General features: G+C 48.9%; 1 protein-coding gene across 2 annotated transcripts in view; it reads left to right on the forward strand.

The window, feature by feature from the left end:
* kansl3 (KAT8 regulatory NSL complex subunit 3) overlaps nucleotides 1–24,751 on the forward strand; it is a 66,415-nt gene that overhangs the window by 38,015 nt on the left and 3,649 nt on the right. The window contains exons 15-21 of one of the 2 annotated variants that reach the window (XM_063056755.1): nucleotides 719–910; nucleotides 3,733–3,817; nucleotides 4,608–4,771; nucleotides 6,481–6,575; nucleotides 10,862–11,042; nucleotides 18,362–18,513; nucleotides 21,481–21,625. In XM_063056755.1, coding sequence (XP_062912825.1) covers nucleotides 719–910; nucleotides 3,733–3,817; nucleotides 4,608–4,771; nucleotides 6,481–6,575; nucleotides 10,862–11,042; nucleotides 18,362–18,513; nucleotides 21,481–21,625 — 1,014 coding nt within the window. The remainder of the gene's footprint in view (nucleotides 1–718; nucleotides 911–3,732; nucleotides 3,818–4,607; nucleotides 4,772–6,480; nucleotides 6,576–10,861; nucleotides 11,043–18,361; nucleotides 18,514–21,480; nucleotides 21,626–24,751) is intronic. The other variant, XM_063056756.1, reaches the window with a different exon arrangement.

Raw genomic sequence — 24,751 nt, forward strand, 5'->3', positions numbered from 1 at the left:
GGGTCTATCCTGGGCCCGCCATATCAATGCAATCATGGGGAAGGTATACCAGTAGCTATATTTCATTAGGAATTTGAAGAGGGTTTGGTAGGTCACCAAATTTGTACAGATGTACGGTGGAGGACGTTCTGACTGGGCGCATCACTCATCCAGCACCACCAAGCCTCCTGACCATCTTCCTTTGTTTTCTCTGCTGTGAATGCCCACAAGGAAATGAATCTCAAGTTAGTATACGATGACTTATACGTCCTTCAGTAACAAATTGTCTTTGAACTTTTGAACCCTCGAGGACATTTTCAAAAGACAATGCATCAAGAAGACTACGCCCATTTTTGAGGATCTTCCCAAATCAGGACATGCCCTGTTCTCATTGCTATCATCGGGGAGGAGATGCAGGAGCCTAAAGACACACACTCAGCAATTTAGAAACAGCTTCTTCCCCTCTGCTAATAGATTTCTGAATAATTCATAAAGATTGACCTCACTTTTTGCTCGCTTTTGTGCTACTAATTTATATTATTGTAATTCATAGTGATTTCTATGTCTTGCACTGTCCTGCTTCTACTAAACAACTTTCATGACATATGTCAATGCTAGTAAATCTGATTCCGATTTTGAATATTGGAAACTTGGACATAAAATGCTGGAAGCACTCAGCAGGTTATTATCAATGATAATAAACCTGATTCTGATCCCCAGTTCCTCTATTGATCCGTAGTTCCGGTGTCCTCGGACCAACAGGACGCAGCAGAAAAGGATGATGCAAAGGCACAGCTGAAGCGGAGGCAGCCTTCAAGCCCAACTCAAGTAGTCTCCAAGCCTGCCAAACGTGCCAAGATCAAGGTCACCATTCTGTCCCACGGGGATGCGTCCGCAGCTGCAGCCATGCCCTATGCTGGAACCAAGGAGGGTGAGCGTTGTACTGGGTCTGCTGAGCGCTGAAACTACAGATCCCAGGGTACGGGGTCCCGTGCCCATTGTCCCGCTGAAGGAGGGAGGGGAAAGGCAGACATAGAAGGGATGTACAGGCCGGAAAGCTGGAGAGGCTGATGCTGAGGGCAGTTTGGGTAGTGAGAGACTGTTGTGATGCCTGAGGAGGAAGTGTAGGGTCACTGATTGATAACTGGGATTATAGCACTTGTTTATTGATTTATTTTTGTATATTCAATATTAGATTAGATTATGAAGATACACAGTCCTCTTTTATTGTCATATAGTAATGCATGCATTAAGAAATGATACAATATTTCCTCCGGTGTGATATCACAAAACACAGGACAGACCAAGGCTGAAAAAACTAGCAAAACCACATAATTATAACACATAGTTACAACATTGCAACAACACCATAACTTGATGAAGAACAGTCCATGAGCACAGTAAAAAGTTCAAAGTCTCTGAAATGTCCCACATCTCACGCAGACGGGAGAAGGAAGAAAAACTCTCCCTGCCATGCCCAACCACAGTCTGACTCTGAGTCGTCCGAAAACTTTGAGCCTCTGATCTGTATTGATATATTTATTTTTATTTAGATATGAATTTGTATACAGGTGTGCGCCGCTTAGTGTCCATTCGGACAACGTCTAATCGCATATACGTCTGTAGTCCCGATCGGAGAACGTGACGTAGCGGACGTAACCAATCTCGTGTATCGCGCGTCTCTTGAGTGTAGTAGCATTATCTCTCTGTTTAATTTTCTTCCGAAAATATTACCGTAAAGTGCATCATGGCTTCCAAATGCATGTTATTCGACCTGAATCTTTTCCAGTGGAACACTGTTGAGAACAATGATGTGGGTGATCCTCATCATCTTTGATAAATTGTGATATAAGCTAAGAAAGTGTTTACATAAAAGTTTAAAAAGTGAAAAAAATTAAAAAGGTTAAAATGAAATAAAAAATTAGTGTTTGTATGTATTATAGTGTATAGTATACAGTTTTAGTGTAAGTTCTTGGCTATTTAGTCAATACAGGTACATTACAGTACTCCATATAGGTTTGCTAATTATATAACATGGTGTTCGCACAACATCCAGTTTCACAGAACATAACGTGGACGTTAAGGGACACATACCTGTATTTAATTAGTGTCCCCCACATTTTGTGGAGTGCAGTTTTTCTGACTTGCTCCTGGTGTCATTGGTATCGCTTTCTCGTTGTCACGTGTACCGTGATCCAGTGAAAAGTTTGTCTTGCATGCTGTTCATCCAGATCAGATCATTACACGCAGAGCATTAAACAATAACAGTGCAGACTAACGCGTGACAGCTACCGAAAGACTGTAGTGTGGGTAAATCCAGTGCAAGTACAAGGTCGTCCAGTGTAGATTGTGAGGTCGAGTCCAGCTTACTGTACAAGAGGTCTGTCCCAGAGTCCGATGAGTGGGGTAGAGACTGTCCTTGAGTCTGGAGTATGTGCTTCCAGGCTGTTGTATCATGGGAGAGGGGGAGCCGAGAGAATGTCTGGGGTGGGTGGGATTAAGTAAGCTCAGTAAGCCGTCTGCTTTACTGAGATAGTGAATAGTGTAGACAGAGTCCATGGAGGGGAGGCTGGTTTCTGTGATGTGCTGAGCTGTGTCCACAACTCTCCGCAGTTTCCTGTGGTCACGGGCGGAGCAGTTGCCGTACCAAGCCATGATGCATCCAGAGAGAATGCTTCTGTGGTGCGTCGATAAAAATTGGAGCTGGAGATACAGAGCAAAGCTTGTCTTGCACACTGTTCATACAGATCAGATCATGACACAGTGCGTTGAACTAGAACAAGGTAAAACAGAACCAATAAAGCACAGTGCAGTGGCAGCTGGTTTTCTGTCTGTACTCTGAGCCTGTGGAAGGATTTGATCTGATAATGGAGAGACGGGTCTGCAAATTAGTCTCCAATTACCTATTGCTACGCATTTCATTGTGAGCAGTCTGCCTTTCTGCTGGCAGATCCAGTGCAGAGCTGATCCTCTCAGGCCTGGGCCACGTCACCAGAACTGGGATCCCTGTCCACACACTGCTGGGTTAGGGGTCTCATCCATCTGCAGTCTGGGGGGGGGGCGCGTTGGTGGGGGCACAGGTTGAGTAGATATTAGACAGAGGAGCAGGATTAGGCTATTCAGCCCATCGAGTCTGCTCCACCATTCATTGAGTTATTATCCCTCTCAACCCCATTCTGCCTTCTCCCTGTAATCTTTGATGCCCATTCTTATAAAGGACCTGTCAACCTCCTCCATAAATATACACAGTGACTTGGCCTCCACAGCCACCTGTGACAGTTAATTCCACAAACCCTCTAGCAAAGGAAGTTGCTGTCATCGCTGTTCTAACGGGACACCTATTCTGAGGCTCTGCCCCCTGGTCCTAGACTCCTCTGCTATTGGAAACATCCTCTACACATCACTCTGACTAGGCCTTTCCATATTCGATCGGTTTCAGTAAAGTCGCCCCTCATTCTAAACTCCAGCGAGTGCATGCCCAGAACCATCAAACTCTCCTATGTTAACACTTTCGTTCCCAGAATCATTCTCATGAGCCTCCTCTGGATTCTCACCAATGCTATCACATCCTTTCTTAGATGAAGGGCCCAAAAATGCTTCAGAAGTCTCTCAATGTAATCTGACTAATGCCTTATAAAACATTTTGGGGGAGAAGCAAATATCTTTCACCCTAAACTATTTTTTTTCTCAGCTGGCGTGTTAGCTGAGGGCTGTCATCTGCTCTGACCTGTGGTTTCTTCCTCCTTTTGGCAGGTGGTGTCCCAAAACCCCTGACGTTATCTGTCAGTCAGCCGGGATCTGGCCCCAAAGAGCTGACTGGATTGCTCACCAGTCAAAGGTAGGTGCAGCCTGGACCGAGCCAGGAGTCATTTACCGACAGCGGGTCCTTACTGACAGGGATGGTTCAAACAGGCCTGGTGTTGCGCTTCACACTGGAAACTGGGTGGATCTGACCGGGCCTGCTGCTGGGTACGAGAGGTGGCCTTCAGCGACAGCGGCGGGTAACGGATCAGTGTGGTCTCCGGGTAGCTCATTTGTAAAGTTGGCTTGTAATGCAACATCCGTTACAAGTGTGGGGAGGTTTGTTGGAGGGTTCAGGCCTGTACAAACCCTGGTTATCACCCGCCAACCTTCAGATTCCTGAACCAGCATGGATAACTTCACTCACCACGACACTGAACTAATTCCATAGCCAATGGACTCCGCAACTCATGTTCTCCGGTATTGTCCATCCATATATAAGCTTTTCCACATTGGTTGCTTGTTAGACTTTGCTAATGTATAGTTCTTCACAAATTCTGTTTTATTTCTTTATTTTCCTGTAAATACCTGCAAGAAAATGAATCTCAAGGTAGTATGTGTACTTCGATAATAAATTTACCTTGCACAGCCACCATAGGGAAAATGTTAAATAATGATTATTAAAGTTATAGCAGGGAGAGTTTGACAAATTCACAGCACAAAATACGTATTATATTCCCATATAAAGACTGACAAGCAACCAATGTGCAAAAGAAGACAAACTATGCAAAAATAAAAATACTGACAACATGAGTGTGCTATGGGACTGTCAGTCTCTCTCTCTCTCTCTCTGTGTGAAAGTCCCATTCTCTCTCCCTTGTGCCTAGATCGGCCTCTGTGGACTCGTTCTCCAGTTGCCCCAGTACACTCTCCTCAACCGCCCTGACCAGTAACACAACAGCCAGTGCCTTTCACAGCATCCAGGCCCGGAAGTCTTCAGCCCCTGGCTCTACCGCACCGCCGCAGCCTCACCTGGGACCTGCCGCAACAGGTACGTAATCCCAGTGTTCACTCCAAATAACCGCCAGGGAATTCTGACAGTGGGCACAAGACTCAGTAACAAAGGGCTTGGGTAAAGGGGATCGGCAGAAGGATGGGGGGGGCACGGGGGGAGCCGATGTTAAAGAGCTGGTTGTTGAAGCCCCTGAGCATTTCACCTGAAATGCCGGTGGAAGCAGAGTTATTTGGGAATTTCCACTGGATCAGCATCTAAAGGAACTGGGGATGAGGGATCAACAGGAAGGGAGAGGACCAGCAAAAATACAATACATTAATCTTAGAACTTAGAACAGTACAGGCCCTTTGGCCCACAGTGTTATGCCACCCTTTAAACTTAAGCTTGATCAATCTAATCCTTTCCGGCATTGCCCTCCATTTTTCTATTACTGTATCCATGCGCCTATCTAAGAGCATCTTGAATGTCTCTAATGATCTGCTTCTACCACCGCCCCAGCATCCACCACTTTTTTAAAAAAAACACTACAGAAACAGAGTTAGGTTTATTATCACTGATATACGTCATGAAATTTGTTGTTTTGTGGCAGCAGGACAGTTCAAGTTAAGAAATATATAATATAATATTAAATAAATATTGAAAATAGAGCAACTATGTCTCTGACACACTCTCTGTACTCAGCTCCATCACATTAAAATTATGTCCTCTCGTGTTAGCTGTTCCTACTCTTGAAAAAGGTGCTGGTTGTCGACTGTATCAGTGCCTCTTAACTTCTTATCAAGTCCTTCTTCGTTCCAGAGAAAAACTGTAGCTGGCTCAACCTTTCCTCATAAGACACGCTCTCTAGTCCAGGCAGCATCCTGGTAAATCTCCTCTGCACTCTCACTAAAGCTTCCACATCCATCTAACGAGGCAACCAAAACTGAGCACAATATTCCAAGTGTGGTCTAACCAGGGTTTTATAGATCTGCAACATTACCTCGTGGCTCTTGAACTCAATCCCTGACTGATGAAGGCCAACACACCATACACCTTCTAAACAACCTATCAATTTGAACGGCAACTTTGAGGAATCTATGGACTTGGACCTACGATCCCTGTGTTCCTCCACGCTGCTAAGAATCCTGGCACTAGCCCTGCATTCTGTCTAGAAGTTTGACTTTCCAAAGTCTTTTCTGGGTTGAACTCAGCCCAGCTCTGCATCCTGTCAATGTCCCGTCGTAACCTATGAGAAACTTCTACACTGTCCACAGTTCCACCAGTCTTCTTGTCATCTGCAAACTTACCAACCCACGCCTCCACCTCTTCATCCAAATCGTTTATAAAAATCGCAAAGGACCCAGAACATATTCCTGTGGAACACCATTACTCACTGACCTCCAGACAAAATATGCTCCTACCACCCTCTGCCTTCAGTGGGCAAGCCAATTCTGAATCCATGCAGCTAAGTTTCCCTGAATGCCATGCCCCCTGACTTTCTGAATGAGTCTACCATGGAGAGTCTTGTCAATCACCTTTCTAAAATCATATACACTGCATCCACTGCTCTAACAATCAGTTTGTTTTGTCACCTCCTCAGTGAAGGACAGGTACGTGGATGGGAAATGTTCGCAGAGATATGGGCCGAGCACTGGCAGATGGGTGTAGCGTAGATGGGCATCTTGGTCAGAATGGACCGGTTGGTCCTGTTGCCTGTAATGATTGCTGTGTGCTTTTTGTTCAGTATTTGGTAACTTTCTGTTCAGGGACACCGGCCAGCTGCCTCCTCCAGGGACTCAGCTTTAGCCTGCAGGACATGGGAACAAAGACCACCAGTTTGAGCTCCACCACCTCAACTCAGGTACAGCAAGCGAGGTGCCCAATGTTTGTCGCGTAACAAAGGTGTTGTTCACTACAAACGGGTAGGGAGCACTTTTTGAGACTCTTTCAAACCTGGGTCAGTAAAAACCGATATTTTCAGTCTTTTTTAATTGTATAAATGGGGAAAGAATCACGGCCGTAGAGCACCACGGCACACTGCAGGCCCTGAGGTCCTTAACATTGTGCTGACCTTTCAGCCGACTCCAAGATCCATCTAACCCTCCCTCACACGAAACTCTCCCCTTTTCTGTCATCTCCTAAATGTCCTTCATGTGTCTGTGTCCACCACCATCCTGGTAGTGTGTTGTGCACATAAAAACAAAACTACCTCTCAAGTTCAAGTGTAATTGTCACTTAACCATACTCATGTGTACTGCTAAACGAAACAGTTCCTCTGCAGCCAAGGTGCAAAACACAGCACATAACACATATATAATTACACAGAGCACATAGCACATGGCACACAATCGCTCGGGGCGCATGGCACTCAGTCGCTCGGGGCACGTGGCACTCAGTCGCTCGGGGCGCGTGGCACTCAGTCGCTCGGGGCGCCTGGCACACAGTCGCTCGGGGCGCGTGGCACTCAGTCGCTCGGGGCGCCTGGCACCCAGTCGCTCGGGGCGCCTGGCACCCAGTCGCTCGGGGCGCCTGGCACCCAGTCGCTCGGGGCGCCTGGCACCCAGTCGCTCGGGGCGCCTGGCACCCAGTCGCTCGGGGCGCCTGGCACCCAGTCGCTCGGGGCGCCTGGCACCCAGTCGCTCGGGGCGCCTGGCACCCAGTCGCTCGGGGCGCCTGGCACCCAGTCGCTCGGGGCGCCTGGCACCCAGTCGCTCGGGGCGCCTGGCACCCAGTCGCTCGGGGCGCCTGGCACCCAGTCGCTCGGGGCGCCTGGCACCCAGTCGCTCGGGGCGCCTGGCACCCAGTCGCTCGGGGCGCCTGGCACCCAGTCGCTCGGGGCGCCTGGCACCCAGTCGCTCGGGGCGCCTGGCACCCAGTCGCTCGGGGCGCCTGGCACCCAGTCGCTCGGGGCGCCTGGCACCCAGTCGCTCGGGGCGCCTGGCACCCAGTCGCTCGGGGCGCCTGGCACCCAGTCGCTCGGGGCGCCTGGCACCCAGTCGCTCGGGGCGCCTGGCACCCAGTCGCTCGGGGCGCCTGGCACCCAGTCGCTCGGGGCGCCTGGCACCCAGTCGCTCGGGGCGCCTGGCACCCAGTCGCCCCGGGCGCCTGGCACCCAGTCGCACAGAGCACATACAGTCACAAAAAAAATGATATCAATACAAGTCCCTAAGTGGTATGGCCTGAAGATTGATGGTGAATAAATGCTGTCCTGCCGCCATGTTTCTGTATGAACGTGCGTAGCAGTTCCTCGAAGGACCTATTCCACGGTCTATCTCTAATTAAAAGTAGATCACAAGAAAACTGTTTAAGATCCACACTTGCACCGTTTGTTGGACTGGGACAGGCTACTGTGATCAAGTGCGCCACCATTCTACCCCCCCCCCACCCCCCACTTTTTTCTTAAAATCTGTGAGATAAAGAACTCAAAGTGGGAAGGTAAACCTTGTTGAGCGTCTCTGTTCTTCCACCTGGCCGCAGTGGCCATTGGATGGGTTTCAGTTGGCCAAAGCCAGCAGCAATTAGGCAGGAGGGGTTCAGGAACAGTTAATACTGTCACAGTGATCAGGTTCCTGAACCAGCACTGTTCACTCATCTCAACACTGAACTGATTCCACAACTTCATTCACTTTCACAGACTCTTCATCTCATTTTTTCTCGATTTATTGCTTATTTATTATTTTTTTTTCTATTTTGTATTTGCATAGTTTGATATATTTTGCACATGGGTTGTCCACCTTGTTGGGTGCAGTCCGTCACTGATTCCATTGTGATTCTATTGTGTTTACTGTGAATGCTCACAAGACATTAAATCTCTGGGCTGTACGTATATGGTGACAAACAGGTACTTTAATAAATTTGCTTTGAACCCCCACAAGTCCCAGGATTCACTCTTACCTCCAGTCAGACAAACACTCACATGGTGCAGGTTTCTTTCGGAACCCACCCCTGGGAGATGTGTGACATTGGGCTACGTGGTCTCTGAGCACTTGGAGCCGTGGTGAATGGAGGGTGCCATGGCTCAAGGACAATGGGAGACTTTGGCCCTGTCCATCCTCGTGAGCCTTCTGCGCACCACACCAGAGTCTTACTTAAGTTCAGTGTTAAAGATCGTGGGGCAGCAGGGTTGGTGTAACACTTAGCATAACGCTTTACAGTAGCGGTCCCCAACCACCGGGCCGCAGAGCATGCGCTACCGGGCCGCGAGGAGGCAATATGATTTGGTCAGCTGCACCTTTCCTCATTCCCTGTCACGGCCACTGATCAGCCATTACACATGCGAGGTCATGACCCGCGCATCATCCGTGTCAGGGCGGGAAGGCGATCAACTCCTCGAGCTTGCAAATGACGACGGGCTGAAAAGTATGTTTGACATAACATCTCTGTCAGCATTTTGGATCAAAGTCAAGATTAAGTATCCTGGGATAGCCACGAAAGCACTGAAAACGTTGCTTCCATTTCCAACATTTTTCTGCGAAGCGGAGTTTTCTGCAATGAATGCAACGAAAACTAAACTGTGGAATAGACTGGACAGAAGGAACCCCTTTTGAGTATCGCTGTCTCCCATCACCCCTCGATAGGACGGTGTAGTTGCAGGGAAACAAGCCCAGGGCTCCCACTGATTCAGCGATATTGGTGTGTTGCAATGATTTTATATGTTCATATGGGGAAAATATGTGCTGTGCGTTTAATATCCAAATATTACTTAAAATGTTATGATGCTATTGACTTATAAGTGACCTATATAACCATATAACAATTACGGCACGGAAACAGGCCATCTCGGCCCTTCTAGTCCGTGCCGAACGCTACTCTCACCTAGTCCCACCGACCTGCACTCAGCCCATAACCCTCCATTCCTTTCCTGTCCATATACCTATCCAATTTTTCTTTAAATGATCATATCGAACCTGCTTCTGCCACTTCTACTGGAAGTTCATTCAACACTTCAAGCTCCCCTGGTAATTGACTTATCACTATATCCATGCGAGGAAAATATGCGCTGTGTGTTTAATATTAAATTCATTAGATAAACCCTTTTAGAAACAAAATTGAGTGTATAACCCACTTATCACCTATATTCCGGTAGTGATTAACACCCACCCCGACAAACAGAATCGCCAAAAAGGATTTGCTGGGGGGTGGGGGGGGGGAATCGGCAGGTCATGACGTACATGCGCATTGGTGCCCGCGCAAGGCTTCATGGTTATTGTAGTCTTTTGGGTAAACAACGCATTTGACTGCTACTCTTGTTCGTTGGCAACCCTACCCCCCCCCCCACCGATCGGCCGGTCTGCAAGAATATTCTCAATATTAAATGGGTCCGCAGTGCAAAAAAGGTTGGGGACCCCTGCTTTACAGCACCAGTAACTGGGGTTCAATTTCCACCACCATCTCCCTCTGAGTTTTCTCTGTGTTTGTTCCGGTTTCCTCCCACATTTCAAAGAGGTACACATTAGGGTTAGTGCGTTTTCAGCATGCTATGTTGATGCTGGAAACATGGCAGCTGCCCGCAGCACACCCTCGGGACTTTGTTGATCGTTGACGCAAACACCACCTTTTGCTGTATTCTTTGATGTACATGCAACAAACCTAACCTCTCTCTTTATCTTTTAATCTCTTGTGAGCCTTCTGCGCTTCAGTCCAGGGTCTTCTGGACGTTCAGTGATAAAGATCAGAAGTTGGGTTTATTCACAGCTCCATTAGTGTTGAAGTGTGGGATTCCTGGAGTGAAAGTGCTGGGGGATTAAACCCTCCAGGACATCCTTTGTTCTGGAGGGACAGGGAACTGGGGCATGGGAGCCCACGGGGATTCCCACCACTGCCTATAAAGAGTTTGTATGCTCTTTGTCTGGGTGTTGCAGTTTCCTCCCACAGTCCAAAGACGTACCAGTTGGTAAGTTAATTGGCCATTGTAAATTAGTCTATGATTAGGTTAGAGTTAAATAACTGGGCTGCTGGGCAATGTGGCTCGAAGGGACGACTCCTTGCTGTATTTCAATTAAAAAATGTTAAAAGACAATGCTGATGGTACAGGGATAGTGTTGGAACAGGGTACAGAGGAGGGTGTGAGTTGGTTGGGTGACTGGTGTCACTGGAGTTCTGTGTGATGTGTCTCTGCCTCTGATTCAATCCCAATGTTGTCCACAGGCCCAAACCACGAAGAGTGCCAGCTCTGCTCTGGGAGCTGTCACCACCACAAACCCCATTGTCCGCACAGTCAGTGCCTCAACGGCTTCGGGGACCCTGAGCGGCAAACCTACCTCCATCCAACACCTGCTGAGCAACGGCGGACTGGCCAAACTGACCGGCAGCTCGGCCGGCCTGACAGGTAACCCCTGAACACCCTCAATGGGTGTCACTTGGGCATGGGAGTGTGATTGTTCACAGTCCAGCACTGTGACATCGTCTCAGTGCATCCGGCTGATAATGTGGCAGGGATTTGGGGCACAGCATGAAATCAGAATGGGATTGTAAAGCCCAAAAGCAGCAGCAGGAAGTTCCGTGCTCTGTAACCAATGTCTGGGGAGATTTAACTCCACCTGGGAGAATTGCTGTGGCCTCAGTTCACTCTCATCCGAGGGGGACTGCACTCATTCTGACAGTGTGACCCTCCGTCAGTACTGTCCCTTTTTGCAAACGTACAAAACTTCACTCAAATATAAATGGCATACAAAGGTCAGGAGTTACAGTACAGTTTAGTTACTGAATTCAAATTAAAATACAGTAATTAAGGTCCAAAATGTACTCAGTTCCCTGGGGGAGGGCCTCTGTTCCTGGAAATTGCCCACTGAACCCATAATGATGGCACGTTCCCTCTCTGAGGGCACTCTGGCAGTCAGCTCGGGCAGAGCCCTCAGCAGCCCACTGCCTGGACCCGCGAGTGCCCATCTTGCCAGCCATCCTCTAAGCGACCCGCCCCCTTGCTAGGTGCCTGTAAACCAGGAGTGTGGGCTGAAGGGCAGCCTGAACTCGAGGAGCGGCCCCTTCAGGTATTCCAGCAAGCGCTCCACGTGGGCATGGACCGACTCCTCCCACCCACAGAAAGGACGGGTATCTGAACCTGCTCAGAAAACTATAACATGGTGCTGCCCTATGCAACACCCTCTACCCCAGGTCCCCAATGTACAGGGGAAAGGCCCCTGCATAGAGAGACTTACCCTGAGGGCCTCCCGCACTGCCTGATGGTAAGGCAGACCGCCATGGTGTGCCCACACGGCCGACGAGGGCAATGAAGTGAAAAGTGCAAGAGCATCCCGTAGTAACAGTCTTGGAGCATCGTGCATTGGCACAGTGGGCAGCTCTGCGAGGCAGCTCTTGCTGTGTGGGACTGCACTGCCTTATGAAGGAGATCTCGGGGCCTGGGTCTCATGAGCACCTCTAGCGGAGCAGGGTTTGGTGTGGCCGGAGCCACTCCACACCCCTGAGCCACCCCCCCATGCCCCTGAGCCACCCCCCGCCCCTCAAGCTGCTCCCCTCGCGCCCACCGTGGTGGGATGGGAAACGACCTTCCTTGCGGCAAGATCAGAGGGGACCCTACACGAGACGTGCAGTAGCTCCCGGTAAAACCCTGACGGCCCCCGCATAGCAGCACGGCTAATGCTCAGTGCCGGGAGCTGCTTACCCTCGTGAAGGCAGAGTCTCTGGCGAAGGAAGTGTGTCGCCAGTGCGTGCCACCTCAGAGGGTGCTCAGTGCAGGGTCCTGAGGAGGAAGCTGCTCGCTAGGTATATACTCACACCAGTGACTGACCCCACTCTGCAATCAGAAAACTCATGACTGCAGCAGAGACCCAGTGCCTCCTGTTGCCCAGAAGAAGCCCACCAACTTCTTCTGCATCTTGGTGACAAATACAGTGGGTGGGACTGAAGGAACCAACTGGTTAATGACTATTTCCCTGCCCCGGAATGAGATTGCACTGAGTAGACCCGACCAGAGTCCCAGTCTTTTGTCTCTAAGTCCCACCAGTTCGCTGGCGAATTCTCCACAGCAGAGCTTGGGTAGAGCCCTAGGTACAGGTGGTGTGTGATGCTCCATGCAAATGGTCTTGGCTCCTCTGGCAGTGAGTCCCTCTCCCACTGACCCACGAAAAGTCCAGAGCACTTTGTCCAGTGGACCCTGAGAAGACCCACTGGCAGTCTCACATCCATCCTCTGTAGGTCTACAGGGTCGGTGACCATAGGGAGGACACATGGGCATAAGCTGAAAACGCTGCCCTCATCTCTGGCTTATGCAGAACCAGGCCTGTCGACCGGTTCCGAAGAAGGCACAGGAAAGGCTGAACGTAAACAGTAAAGTTGCCCTGACATCGGGCAGCCCTGACTTAAAGCAAAAGTGTGCTTTTGAGGAGCCTTTGACCTTTATCAAGCACAGCACAGCAGCGTACAACAGACAAACACAGGCAACTAAATGCGGTCCGAGTCTGAACGCACGGAGTCCAGAGGAGGTAGTCATGATCCATCTTGTCAAGTGCCCTCTCCTGTTAAAGAGAGAGAAAGACAACTGACAGGCCAACCTGGACAGATGGATGAGGTTGCAGCCAAGGTGAATATTGTCCTGAGTGGATCGGCCCAGGACGGTATAGGACTGGTTTGGGTGGTTGGTTTGCGATAGCACAGAACCCAGATAATTGGCCAGTGCCCGGGCAGACATCTTGTATTTGGTGCACAGGACAGACACCAGGTGGCAGTTCCTCATGCGCTGAAGATCCCCCTTTGGCAGCAGGACCATGACTGCCCCACGCCAAGAGAGGGGCATCTCACCTGTGCCCAGGCTTTTGCCCAGGACCCTGGTATAGTCAGCACCCAGTATGTCCCAGAAGGCCAGGAGGAATTACACAGTCAACCCATCCAACCTGGGAGCTGCATAAGGGTGTTGGTCAGTTCCTCCAGTGATGGGGAGAGTCCAGCCACTGGTCAACCTCAAGTGCAGCGATGGGTTAGTAAATTTTCTGCTGACACAAAGGTTGGGGGTGTTGTGGATAGTGTGGAGGGCTGTCAGAGGTTACAGCGGGACATTGATAGGATGCAAAACTGGGCTGAGAAGTGACAGATGGAGTTCAACCCAGATAATTGTGAAGTGATTCATTTTGGTAGGTCAAATATGATGGCAGAATATAGTATTAATGGTAAGACTCTTGGCAGTGTGGAGGATCAGAGGGATCTTGGGGTCTGAGTCCATAGGACACTCAAAGCTGTTGTGCAGGTTGACTGTGTGGTTAAGAAGGCATATGGTGCATTGGCCTTCATCAGTCGTGGTACTGAGTTTAGGATTTGAGAGGTTCTGTTGCAGTTATATCGGACCCTGGTCAGACCCCACTTGGAGCACTGTGCTCAGTTCTGGTCGCCTCACTACAGGAAGGAAGTGGAAACCATAGAAAGGGTGCAGAGGAGAATTACAAGGATGTTGCCTGGATTGGGAGCATGCCTTATGAGAATAGGTTGAGTGAACTCGGCCTTTTCTCCTTGGCGACGGAGGATGAGAGGTGACTGATAGAGATGTATAAGATGATGAGAGGCATTGATCGTGTGGATAGTCAGAGGTTTTTCCCAGGGCCGAAATGGCTAGCACAGGAGGGCATAGTTTTAAGGTGCTCTTAGATACAGAGCAGATGTCAGGGGTAAGTATTTTATGCAGAGAGTGGTGAGTGCGTGGAATGGGCTGCCGATGATGGTGGTGGAGGCGGATACAATGGGGTCTTTTAAGAGACTCCTGGACAGGTACATGGAGCTTAGAAAAATTGAGGGCTATAGGTAACCCTGGTAATTTTTAAGGTAGGGACATGTTCAGCACGGCTTTGTGGGCCAAAGGGCCTGTATTGTGCTGTAGGTTATCTATGTTTCTAAATCTTCCCACAGCACTCCCCGCGCTTCTTCACTTCACGTGTGACAGCGACACACAAAATGTGTGAACTTCTTTAACGATTCTCACCGGATCTGTGATGGAGAAGCCATTCCCTAACTGCAGCTCCATGAGTTTCCTGTGCACACCCCTCCATTTCTCCAGAGAGTAATAGAAGGATGAGGCACAGTCCAGATCTTCTAACAGCTGGGTCTTTGACCTCGTGAAGGCACCTCAGGACCCCTCAAGCTGCAGGTCCCTCAGTGCTTCCTCCTTCCCCTGGTACTTCTGACAAAGCAGTGGATTCCCTCTGATTGGGGTCAGCTGAGACGTCAGGTCAGGCAGCTCTATCTCGAGCCGCTTGATCTGGCACACCCACTTCTTGATCTACGCTCTCGTGTTTTCCTTGTGTAACCCGCAGGTTTGGCCAGCATCTGTTTGTCTAGGGTAAGACAGCCTCTGGCCCAGCCAGACTGAGAAATCTCGTTTGTGCGGATGCTGCGTGATGTGTTGCCCGCTTACAAATCCAAACTGCAAAATATCAGACAGTACACCATATGCAATTAAACAATTGAACTTTATAAATCTTAATCTGACTATAGGGTTAGAAAAGAAAATAAAAAGAAAAAGGGCCCATTTTAATGAAGCAGCCTAATGTGCACGTTGGAGCTCACGGTTCTGTCCATTCGTTCCCCATCGACCTCCTCTGAGCGTCACTGACCATCAGACCCTGACTCCCAGTCCATTCCGTCTGCTGGTCTACCAACTCTGTTCGCGTCTTCTCTTTTCACCTCTCGCCGACAAAAGGCGGTGAAATCCCTGCTCCCAGTCACACAAAAAAGAACAAGATGCCTCTCGTTGAATAGCGCATATTCCAAAACCCGCTTTCTCTAGTCATAGCCCAAACGTTGCTGCTACAGAGAAACCGGTACATTAGCAGTGAAACATTACAGAGAGGATATTACATTAGCAGTGTAACCTTACAGTGTGTTACACTTGCAAAAGAGTCAGACGTGATGATCTTTGCCCACGTTCCGCCAAACCCTCAGGGAGGGGAAACCCCTCTGCTCTCTCCTCCTAGAACAGACGGAACAAGACCCAGAACTGGCCATCCTTATTAAAATGCTATTATGCTGACCCGCTCACGTAAGCAGAAGGTTTAGTTCTGCCCAAACCAGGCGGTGGTCTGAGAATGGCCACCAGCACATGGGAGACATGTACAGGCAGTCGAGTCGCAAACCACCACCTCCCATGATGGTGGTGCAAGCTGTACACCATCCAAGCACACGGTGAGATCCAGCAGGCATCCTGATTTCAGCTTGTTTAGTTTCAATATCTCCGGCTGGAAGTTTGGGGCCAACAATATTGCCACCCCTCTCAAATTGGAGCTGAGATGGCTCATGTAGACAGACACCCATCCAGGAGCCAGGAGGATTTGTCTCCTAGAACAGTGTGGGTTTCCTGCAGGAAGCTTACTGCATATCACCATTCCCTGAGGACTGAAAGATGGTGGAACCTGTGGTAAGCCTCCCTGCCACCGTTGATATTGTGGCTTGCTACTGTGACTTACTAAATAGTGCAACACTTTGGTTAGTGGCAGCAGGCCTCCTTACCCTGGCCTGTGCACACCTAGCAAGACTGTCAGGAGCTCCCTCCCAACCATTTCCAAATCCCTTCCCTTTTTAAGGATGGTGTTGGACTGATCGCATTACCCCAGACAGGTCCATCCACTAGTCAGCGGCTCGTCGGGCCTTGCCTGCGCTGAGAGTCGGCTAAGAACTCCCGAACTTCCTCCATGGTAGCAGTCTAAGATTCACTGCTGGGGACGTGCTCCTCCACCATCTCGGCTTCAAAAGACTCCTCGTCCCTGTCACTTCATCCCAGGCCATCCCCGTCCTCACTCTCCCATTCACACATGCTCCTCCCATGACCGGAAACAGCCCCGTTCTCGCTGTCACAAGCCCAGCTCCCCCGTAATCTCAGCAGCCTGTTCTGGTGCAGGGCAGGGCTGGCCCCCTGCTCGCCGACACTGCTGCCGTGCTTCCTGCCCCTGGTTTGGGAATTCCTTCGCTCTCCTGAAAAGCCCTGGCTCCTCCTCCTCCTGTGAAGGAGAGGCCTGGAGATTTTCCTTCTTCCTCTTGGCCTTCCTGCCCTTTACCTCAACCCACACCTCCTCGCCAAGCATGGCGCACTGGTCTCCACTACAGGGTCAGGAAGGACAACGAGGCAGAGGCTTGCCCGGGTAGAGATAGCGGCCTGGCATTTCGGGCAATTCTGACAAATATGCCCAAACTCCTTGCGGGCGTGGCATTGTGGCTGGCCCCTGGCCCAGCAGATTGGGTAGCGCTCCCTCCATGCCACAAATTTAAGTGCCCCTCGGCATCCCCGGCCATTCCAACTCCATGAGTACCTCACGATGGAAGTGTACACACGTGCCCAAAGTGACCTCCGCTTGGCTTGAGAAACATACGGGTGACAAGGAACCTTTCCTCACGCAAAGAACGCAGGTGAGGGAGGAGGTCTATTTCATGGAGATGAAGGTGCATGTTATAGAGAGTCACCCTCTGTACGGGACCTGTCGCCACATTTACCCACCGACTCAGGGCAGGGACATTGCTCTAGACTTCGATGCATCTTACTGATCCCAGTTATACCCTCATCCCCACCTACAGACACAGCCATGAGAGCGAGCACTTAGATGCATTGCACCTTTTTGTTTTAGAGTAATCAGTCTGAAAGGTGGTGGCTCCTCAGGAGTTCTATTACCAGAGGCTACGGTTCTGCATAGGAACTAGGTCTCACCATTTTGGAGCTGCAGCCTGCCATGTTAAAGCCCCACACAGTCTGAATTCAGATGCAGCTGAATTATCTCAGTCACAACCCATCAGTCTTTTGAAGAGCAGTTCTGAGGAGAGTAAAGTCAGTAGTCTCGGCTAGACAGGCAGGGAGGTGTGTGCAATGATACCCCAGCGCTGACTGTCCCTGTGCATACCTGGGCCGCTCCAGTGTTTCTCTATCCGAGCAATTTTCCAAGGGTTCGCCACAAAGCTCTTCGCCCGGTCATCCGAGGCCGAGTACTCCAGGTGGAAGGGTTTACCAATGATAACAGCCGGAGAAATCTGCCCCAGTACCTTCCCAGTGAAAGTGGCAGGCACGGTCACTGCCACGGCCTGAGCACACACTCGGCGAAACAGCCTTCCTCCATGAAGCAAACTACTGCAGTCCTCTGCCAAAGGTGAAATACTCTCTCCTACACCTTCCTCCATCCTTGTCAGTGTTTATTCCCAAAATAACTTGACCTTTTTCCAAGAGCTCACGCATCACCATCCATCCCGCAGTGTGGCCCTCCCTCAGTACTGCCTATTGCACAGCATGGCGCTCAGTACTGTCTCCTTTACACAAAGTTTATTCAATGGCGACAGTATCACAACAGAAGCCTGCTGAATATCCAGTACTCAAAGCTACACAGAGCTCACTCTGTACAGTTTCACTATTATTACTGGCTACAATGCACTCAAGGCACTGAGGGACCCACTGTTCCCCATTGCTCCTTCTCCACGAACACCAGAGCACAGCAGTAGCCCTGGAAAGGGGCAACCAGTCAGCTCAGACAGACCCTTCAACTGTCCGCTGCCTGGACCCACAAATGGACTACTTGGCTGGGCGCAGAGTGAGCCTCCCCCCTTTGCATCGGGTTCAGCGTGACGCCACCTCAGTACCTGCCGATATCCCCCCCGAAAGCCTGTGCACGTCACCTCCTGCAGACTTTTCTGTGCCCGCCGCTGACTGTGCTCCTCCTTCCCGTTGTGCAGGGGTGAAGCCTCCGACCACCATCACTGTGACCCTGAGGACCCAGGCGGGCCGAGTGTCCACCCTGGGCCAGCCCTGTACCACAGGCAACCTCAGCCTCGAGGGGATGGAGCCGGAGATCAGAGGCTCGGAGGCCCAGGCGAGTGACAGGCAGGTGAGTGAACTCGTCTTTTGCAGAGGTGGGTGGGGGCTGTCCGTCGAACAGAACAAAGTGGGAGGGTGGAGCGCTGGCCCGTACCAGACAGTGACACCGAGTCCGGGCCCTCAGAGCAGCAAGGACTAAGCGGCAGTTTTATTTGTCACTTGTGCATTGAAACACGGTGCAGTGTGTCGTTTGCATCAGCAACCAACGCAGTCTGAGGATGTGCTCGGGGCAGCCCGCAAAAGTCGCCGCACTTCCAGCGCCAACATAGCAGGCACACAGCTTGCTAACCCTAACCCACGCGTCTTTGAAACGTGGGAGCAAACCAGAGCACCCGGAGGAAACCCACGCGGTCACGGGAAGGAAATGCAGTCGCCATACAGACAGCAGTGACAGTTGAACTCCGATTATTATTACAAATTTTTTTTGTATTTGCGGTTTGTCTTTTGCGCGTGGCTTGTTTGTCAGTCTCTGTGTGTAGTTTCTCATTGATTCTGTTGTATTTCTTTGCATCTGCTGTGAATGCCTGCAAGGAAACGACAGGTGACAGGTATGGTACCAGAGGATTAATGCTAATGTTCCGTTGCTTAAGAGAGGCCCTAAAAATAAACCAAGAAATTATAGGCTAGTGAGCCTGACATCAGTAGTGGGGAAATTAGTGGAAGGTGTTTTAAAGGACCAGATATATGGGTATTTGGATAGACATGGGCTGATTAAGGAAAGCCAGCATGGCTTTGCACATGGTGGGTCATGTCTAACCAAACTTTTTCGAGGAAGTTACCAGGAAAATTGATGAAGGCAAGGCAGTGGGTGTTGTCTACATGGACTTTAGCAAGGCATTTAACCAAGTCCCGCATGGGTGGTTGACCAGGAGGTTCAGTTGCTTGGCATTCAAGATGAGACAGTAAGTTGGATTAGACATTGGCTTTGCGGGAGAAGCCAGGGAGTGGTAATTGATGGTTGCCTGTCTGACTGGAGGCTTGTGACTAGTGAGATGCCACAGGGATCAGTGCTGGGTCCGTTCAATGATCTGGATGATGTGGTTAACTGGATCAGCAAATCTGCAGATGACACCAAGATTGGGGGTGTAGTGGAGAGCGAGGAAGTCTATCATAGCTTGCAGCGGGATCTGGATCAACTGGAAATGGCAGATGAAAGTTAATGCCGACAAGTGCAAGGACCAACCAGGGTAGGTCCTACACAGTGAACAGTTGGGCACTGAGGAGTGTGGTAGAACAAAGGGATCTGGGAATACAGGTACATAATTCATTGAAAGTGGTGTCACAGATAGATAGACCGGTAAAGAAAGTTTTTGGCACGCTGGCCAAGTATTGAGTACAGGACATAGGATGTTATGTTGAAGTTGTATAAGACATTGGTGAGGCCTAATTTGGAGTATTGTGTGTAGTTTTGGTCACTTACCTACAGGAAAGATGTAAACAAGGTTTGAAAAAGTGCAGAGAAAATTCACAAGGATGTTGCCAGGTCTGGAGGACCCGAGTTATAAAGAAAGATTGTATAGGGTAGGACTGTATTCCTTGGAATGTAGAAGACTGACATTTGATAGAGCTATACAAAATTATGAGGGGTATAGATAGGGTAAATGCAAGCAGGCTTTTAAGAGAAGTTTGGATAGGTAATGGATGGTCTGGTTATGGAGGGCAATGGTCCTGCCGCAGGTGGATGGGAGTAGGCAGTGTAAATGGGTCAGCACCGACTAACTGGTCCGAAGGGCCTGTTCCTCTGCTGTAGTTTTCTGTGACTAAGACTCTAAAATGAACGTCAGGGTTGTATATGGTGACATGCGTACTTCGATAATAAATTTACTCTGAACTTTGATTGCTGATGCCCTGAAGTATTTCGCTAGCTATTACCTTACTAAGGTACTAACAGCTACTAAGGCTGAAAGATGGGCAGACACAAGTGTAATTTTAAAATAAAACTATGATGATGGTATTTAATTGCCACGAAAGGGAAGACATTCTAATACAGTTATCCACTGCCTTCATCACTTCTCATCCAGAGTAACTGGGTGTACCATCATGCCATCAAACATTGCAAAATCCTCCTGGCCCCTTGGCGTGGACTAGATGGGCTGAAGGGCCTAGTTCAGTGCTGTAGTACTCTCTTAATGCATTGACAGTGCTGTCCTGGACAAACAGTCACGGCTGTTCTGACAGAATTGTACCTTCCAACGCTAGGTTCTCCACAGACCCCAAGTAGGTCCTGCTACACCAAGGGGCGGGGTGGGTGGGGAACAGGACAGTGGTATACTGGTGGGAGGGAGTGAACTTGCATCCTTGATCTGTACTCAATGTCACATGAGATCCCACGGTCCATATTCTGGCAAAGAAACACCATTTCCCATCTCCAGCTAATCAACCTTTGTGGCTTCATAATGAACACATGGACAGGGCCACAAGTGTATTCTTGATGGGAAGATTTGGTAAATTGGTTTATTATTGTCACATGTACCAAGTACAGTGAAAACTAGCTTTGCATGCCATCATACAGATCAGTAGTAATAAAGACAAATGGAATGTTAGTATTTATTTTGTGAGCGCTAAAATAACGTCGAGGCTTTATAAGGCATTGGTCAGGCAGTGGGTAGAAGTTAACCGTCGAGTGTGGTGGTACATGCTGTCAGGCTTTTGTATCTTGTACCTGATGGGACATGTTGGGGTCATGCCAACTGAAAAAACTAGGGCACTTTCTTGTTCACGGTGTATATGTGATTGGACCAGGGCAGGCTAATAGTGACATCCTCTCCTAGGAACTTGAAGCTGAAAGCTCTCTCAACTACTGCATTGCTTGCGTACGTGCTCACTAGCACCATTTTGAGGCTAGCACTTACTTGGAAGAAAATCGCACTCTCTGGTGTTACTGGGGTTGTGATTCAAGTGGTTGGTCCAATCTGCTTCCACCTTCAGATGCCGAATCCGAAGCAGTAACTCTGACCCTCTTGTTTTCTCTTCGCAGTGCTCTGACCCTCTGCTCCCAGTCCCAAGACCCCAATGTATCAGCACTGTTGACCAGACCAAAGTAATCGCGACACGAGACGCAAGCAAAACTCAGTCCCCTGCGGAATCAAGTTCAAATCCCCAGAGTTTATGCTCATCTGTAGGTGAGTCTGCAGTCAGTGAAGGCACTTGCTGACTTTGACCTCAGTCTATATTCAACGTTATTGAATATTGAAAGGCCTACATGGAGTGGATGTGCAGAGGATATTTCTTAAAGTAGGAAATCTAAGACCAAAAGGCACAGTCACAGAAGACAAGGTCATCCCTTTGGAACAGAGATGAGGAGGTGTTTCTTCAGCCAGAGGATAGTGAATCTGTGGAATTCATAGCTATAACTGGCTGTGGAGGCCAGCTCATTGGCTCCAGCTATACTGGACCCTTTCTAGTTCACCTTCTGCTCAAACCAGTGCACTGATGATTTCATAGCTTCAGACGTTCACTCCATCCTGTCCCACCTAGAAAACGATGCCTCATACTTTTAAAAAGCATTTACTTTTTATTCACAGTCAGTTATTTTGTAAATAACGCTATTCTTTGCGTTTGGTTAGATGCTAACTGCATTTCATTGGCTTTGTATCTGTACTCGGCACAATGACGATAACGTTGAATCTAATCTAATACGCCAGGATGTTGTTCATTGACTTCAGCTTGGCGTTTAACACAATCATCCTTCGGAGGCTGGTGGGTAAACTGTCCTCATTGGAACTCAGCGCCCCTCTCTGTAACTGGATCTGAGTTGGCAGTTTCATCTCAAGCTCCCTCACACTGAGTACTGGTGCTTCTCAGCGTTGTGTGCTCAGTCCGCTGCTGACTCACGACTGAAATGCCAGGTCCAGCTCAATCCACATCATCAAGTTCGCTGATGATACTGCGGTGGTCGGCCTCATCAGCAACAATGATGAGTCAGCTTACAGAGAGGAGGTAGAGAGGCTTGTCAAATGGTGTGAGAACAACCACCATTTTCTCAACATGGACGAGACAAAAGAGATGATGGTGGGCTTCAGCAAGATGCCGGTCGACCGTTACACGTCGATGGCTCTGCTGTGCAGAGTGTGAAGAGCACAAAGTTCCTTGTGTGCACCTAATGGACGATGTAACCTGGACCCTCAGCACCTCATCGTTAGTCTAGAAGCCACAGCAGCGTCTGCACCCTCTGAGGAGACTGAGGCGTGCAGTGCTCCCCATCCCCACTCTAACCACTTTCTACAGGAGAGTGGCCTGTGTGGCTGCATCATCGAGTGGTACGGACTGCAGGACCCTACCACAATAAACCACCAACAGGATCACCAGGGAGGAAGGAGATGCAGGGGCATCGGGACTAGGACTTCCAGGCCGTGAGTCTAATGAATATCCTGACACTAGGACAGATTACTGTTTTCCTGTGCTGTGTTCTATATGTACTTTGAAATTTTTTTAAACTATTTGTGATATTTTGTTTTATGTGCTGTGTGTGATATGTTTTGTGGGTGCACTATTCTGGAGGGACGTTTTGTTTGGTTATATTCATGTACATTCAGATGACAATAACCTTTAACCTGAACGTGATATTTAAAGCAGAGGGTTGATCAGTTCTTGATTAGTCAGGGCATCAAATGTTACAGGGAGAAGGCAGGAAAATGGGGTTGAGAGGGATACTAAATCAGCCATGATAGAATAGTGGAGCAGACTTGATGAGCCGAATGGCCTAATTTTGCTCTCATGTCTTTTGGTCGTATTTAGTCTTTTGAAGTTGTGCTTTACTACTCTGGTCAAAGTGTTGTCTGGAAGTTCTGTAAGCTTTAGTGGTTTATAAAAATGAATGCAGAAGCATATGATCGTCACCATGGCTAAGATTGAATTACATGAGTGATGTCAACACTCTTGGCCTTTTGCCTCACGAACAATGGAAGGCCGAGTATTGACAGAATTAGAGGGTCGATGTGTTGGGGTGCAGGGTTATAAGAGGTGTGTAAAACTAGAGCTGTTTATTGTTAAGGAGTCACCCCCTAAATCAGAAGGCAATTGAGGACATGTTCCACAGAGCAGTGAAAATGTGTAACTTATTAGTGATGATTGAGGTAAATGGCAGCTGTGGAATTTAACTTCAGAACATAAAATTCGTCCCACAATGTTGTGCCAACCTTTAACCCATTCTAAGATTGATCTAACCGTTCCCTTCCACATAGATCTCCATTTTTCACTCATCCATCTGCCTGTCCAAGAGTTTTTTAAATGCACCTAACATATTGGACCAGAGGGGTTCCAATATCCTTGCGGGCAGGTTGGCTAGAGTTGTTTGGGAGGCTTCAAACTAATTTGGCAGGGGGTTGGGAACCAGAGTGATAGAGCTGAAGCTGAGGTAGCTGGTTTACAAATAGATGCAATGTGCAGTGAGGTGAGGCTGTTAGAAGGGCAAAATTGCAGTCAACAGGATGTAAAAGGCGGACGGTATTGAACAGCACTGAAGGTGTTATATTTGAATGCACACAGTCTACAGAAAAAGGTAGATGAACTTGTAGCACAGTTGCAGATTGGCAGGTATGATGTCGTAGGCATCACTGAATCATGGCTGAAAGATTATAGCTGGGAGCTTAATGTCTCCAAGGATACACATTGTATTGAAAGGATAGGCAGGAAGGCAAGGGGCAGTGTTGCTCTGTTGGTAAACAATGAAATCAAATCATTAGAAAGAGGGTCTAAAGGTGTTGAATCATTATGGATAGAGCTAAGGAGCTGCAAGGGTAAAAAGACCTTGACAGGAGGTGTACATAGACTCCCAAACAGGAGTAAGGATGTGGTCTACAAATTACAATGGGAGATAGAAAATGCATGCCAAAACGGCAATGTTGTGACAGTCATGTGGGATTTCAACATGCAGGTAGAGTGGGAAAATCAGGTTGGTGCTAGATTCCAAGAGGGTGAATTTCTAGAATGTCTACGAGGTAGCTTTTTAGAGCCACTTGTGGTGGAACCCACTAGGGGATCAGCTATTCAGGATTGGGTGTTGGCAAATGAACTGGAATTGATTAGAGAGCTTAAGGTAATAGAACCCTTTGAGGAAAGTGTCAGTATTTGAGAAGGAGATGCTAAAGTCAGGTGTATTAGTATTACAGTGAAGGAAAGGGAAACACAGAGGCATGAGAGAGGAGTTGGCCAGAATTGATTGGAAAGAACACTGGCATAGATGATGGCAGAGCAGAAATGGCTGAAATTTCCGTAAACAATTCAGAAGGCACAGGATATATACATAT

This window comes from Mobula hypostoma, chromosome 8 (genome assembly GCF_963921235.1).
Source record: "Mobula hypostoma chromosome 8, sMobHyp1.1, whole genome shotgun sequence".
Lineage (NCBI taxonomy): Eukaryota > Metazoa > Chordata > Chondrichthyes > Myliobatiformes > Myliobatidae > Mobula > Mobula hypostoma.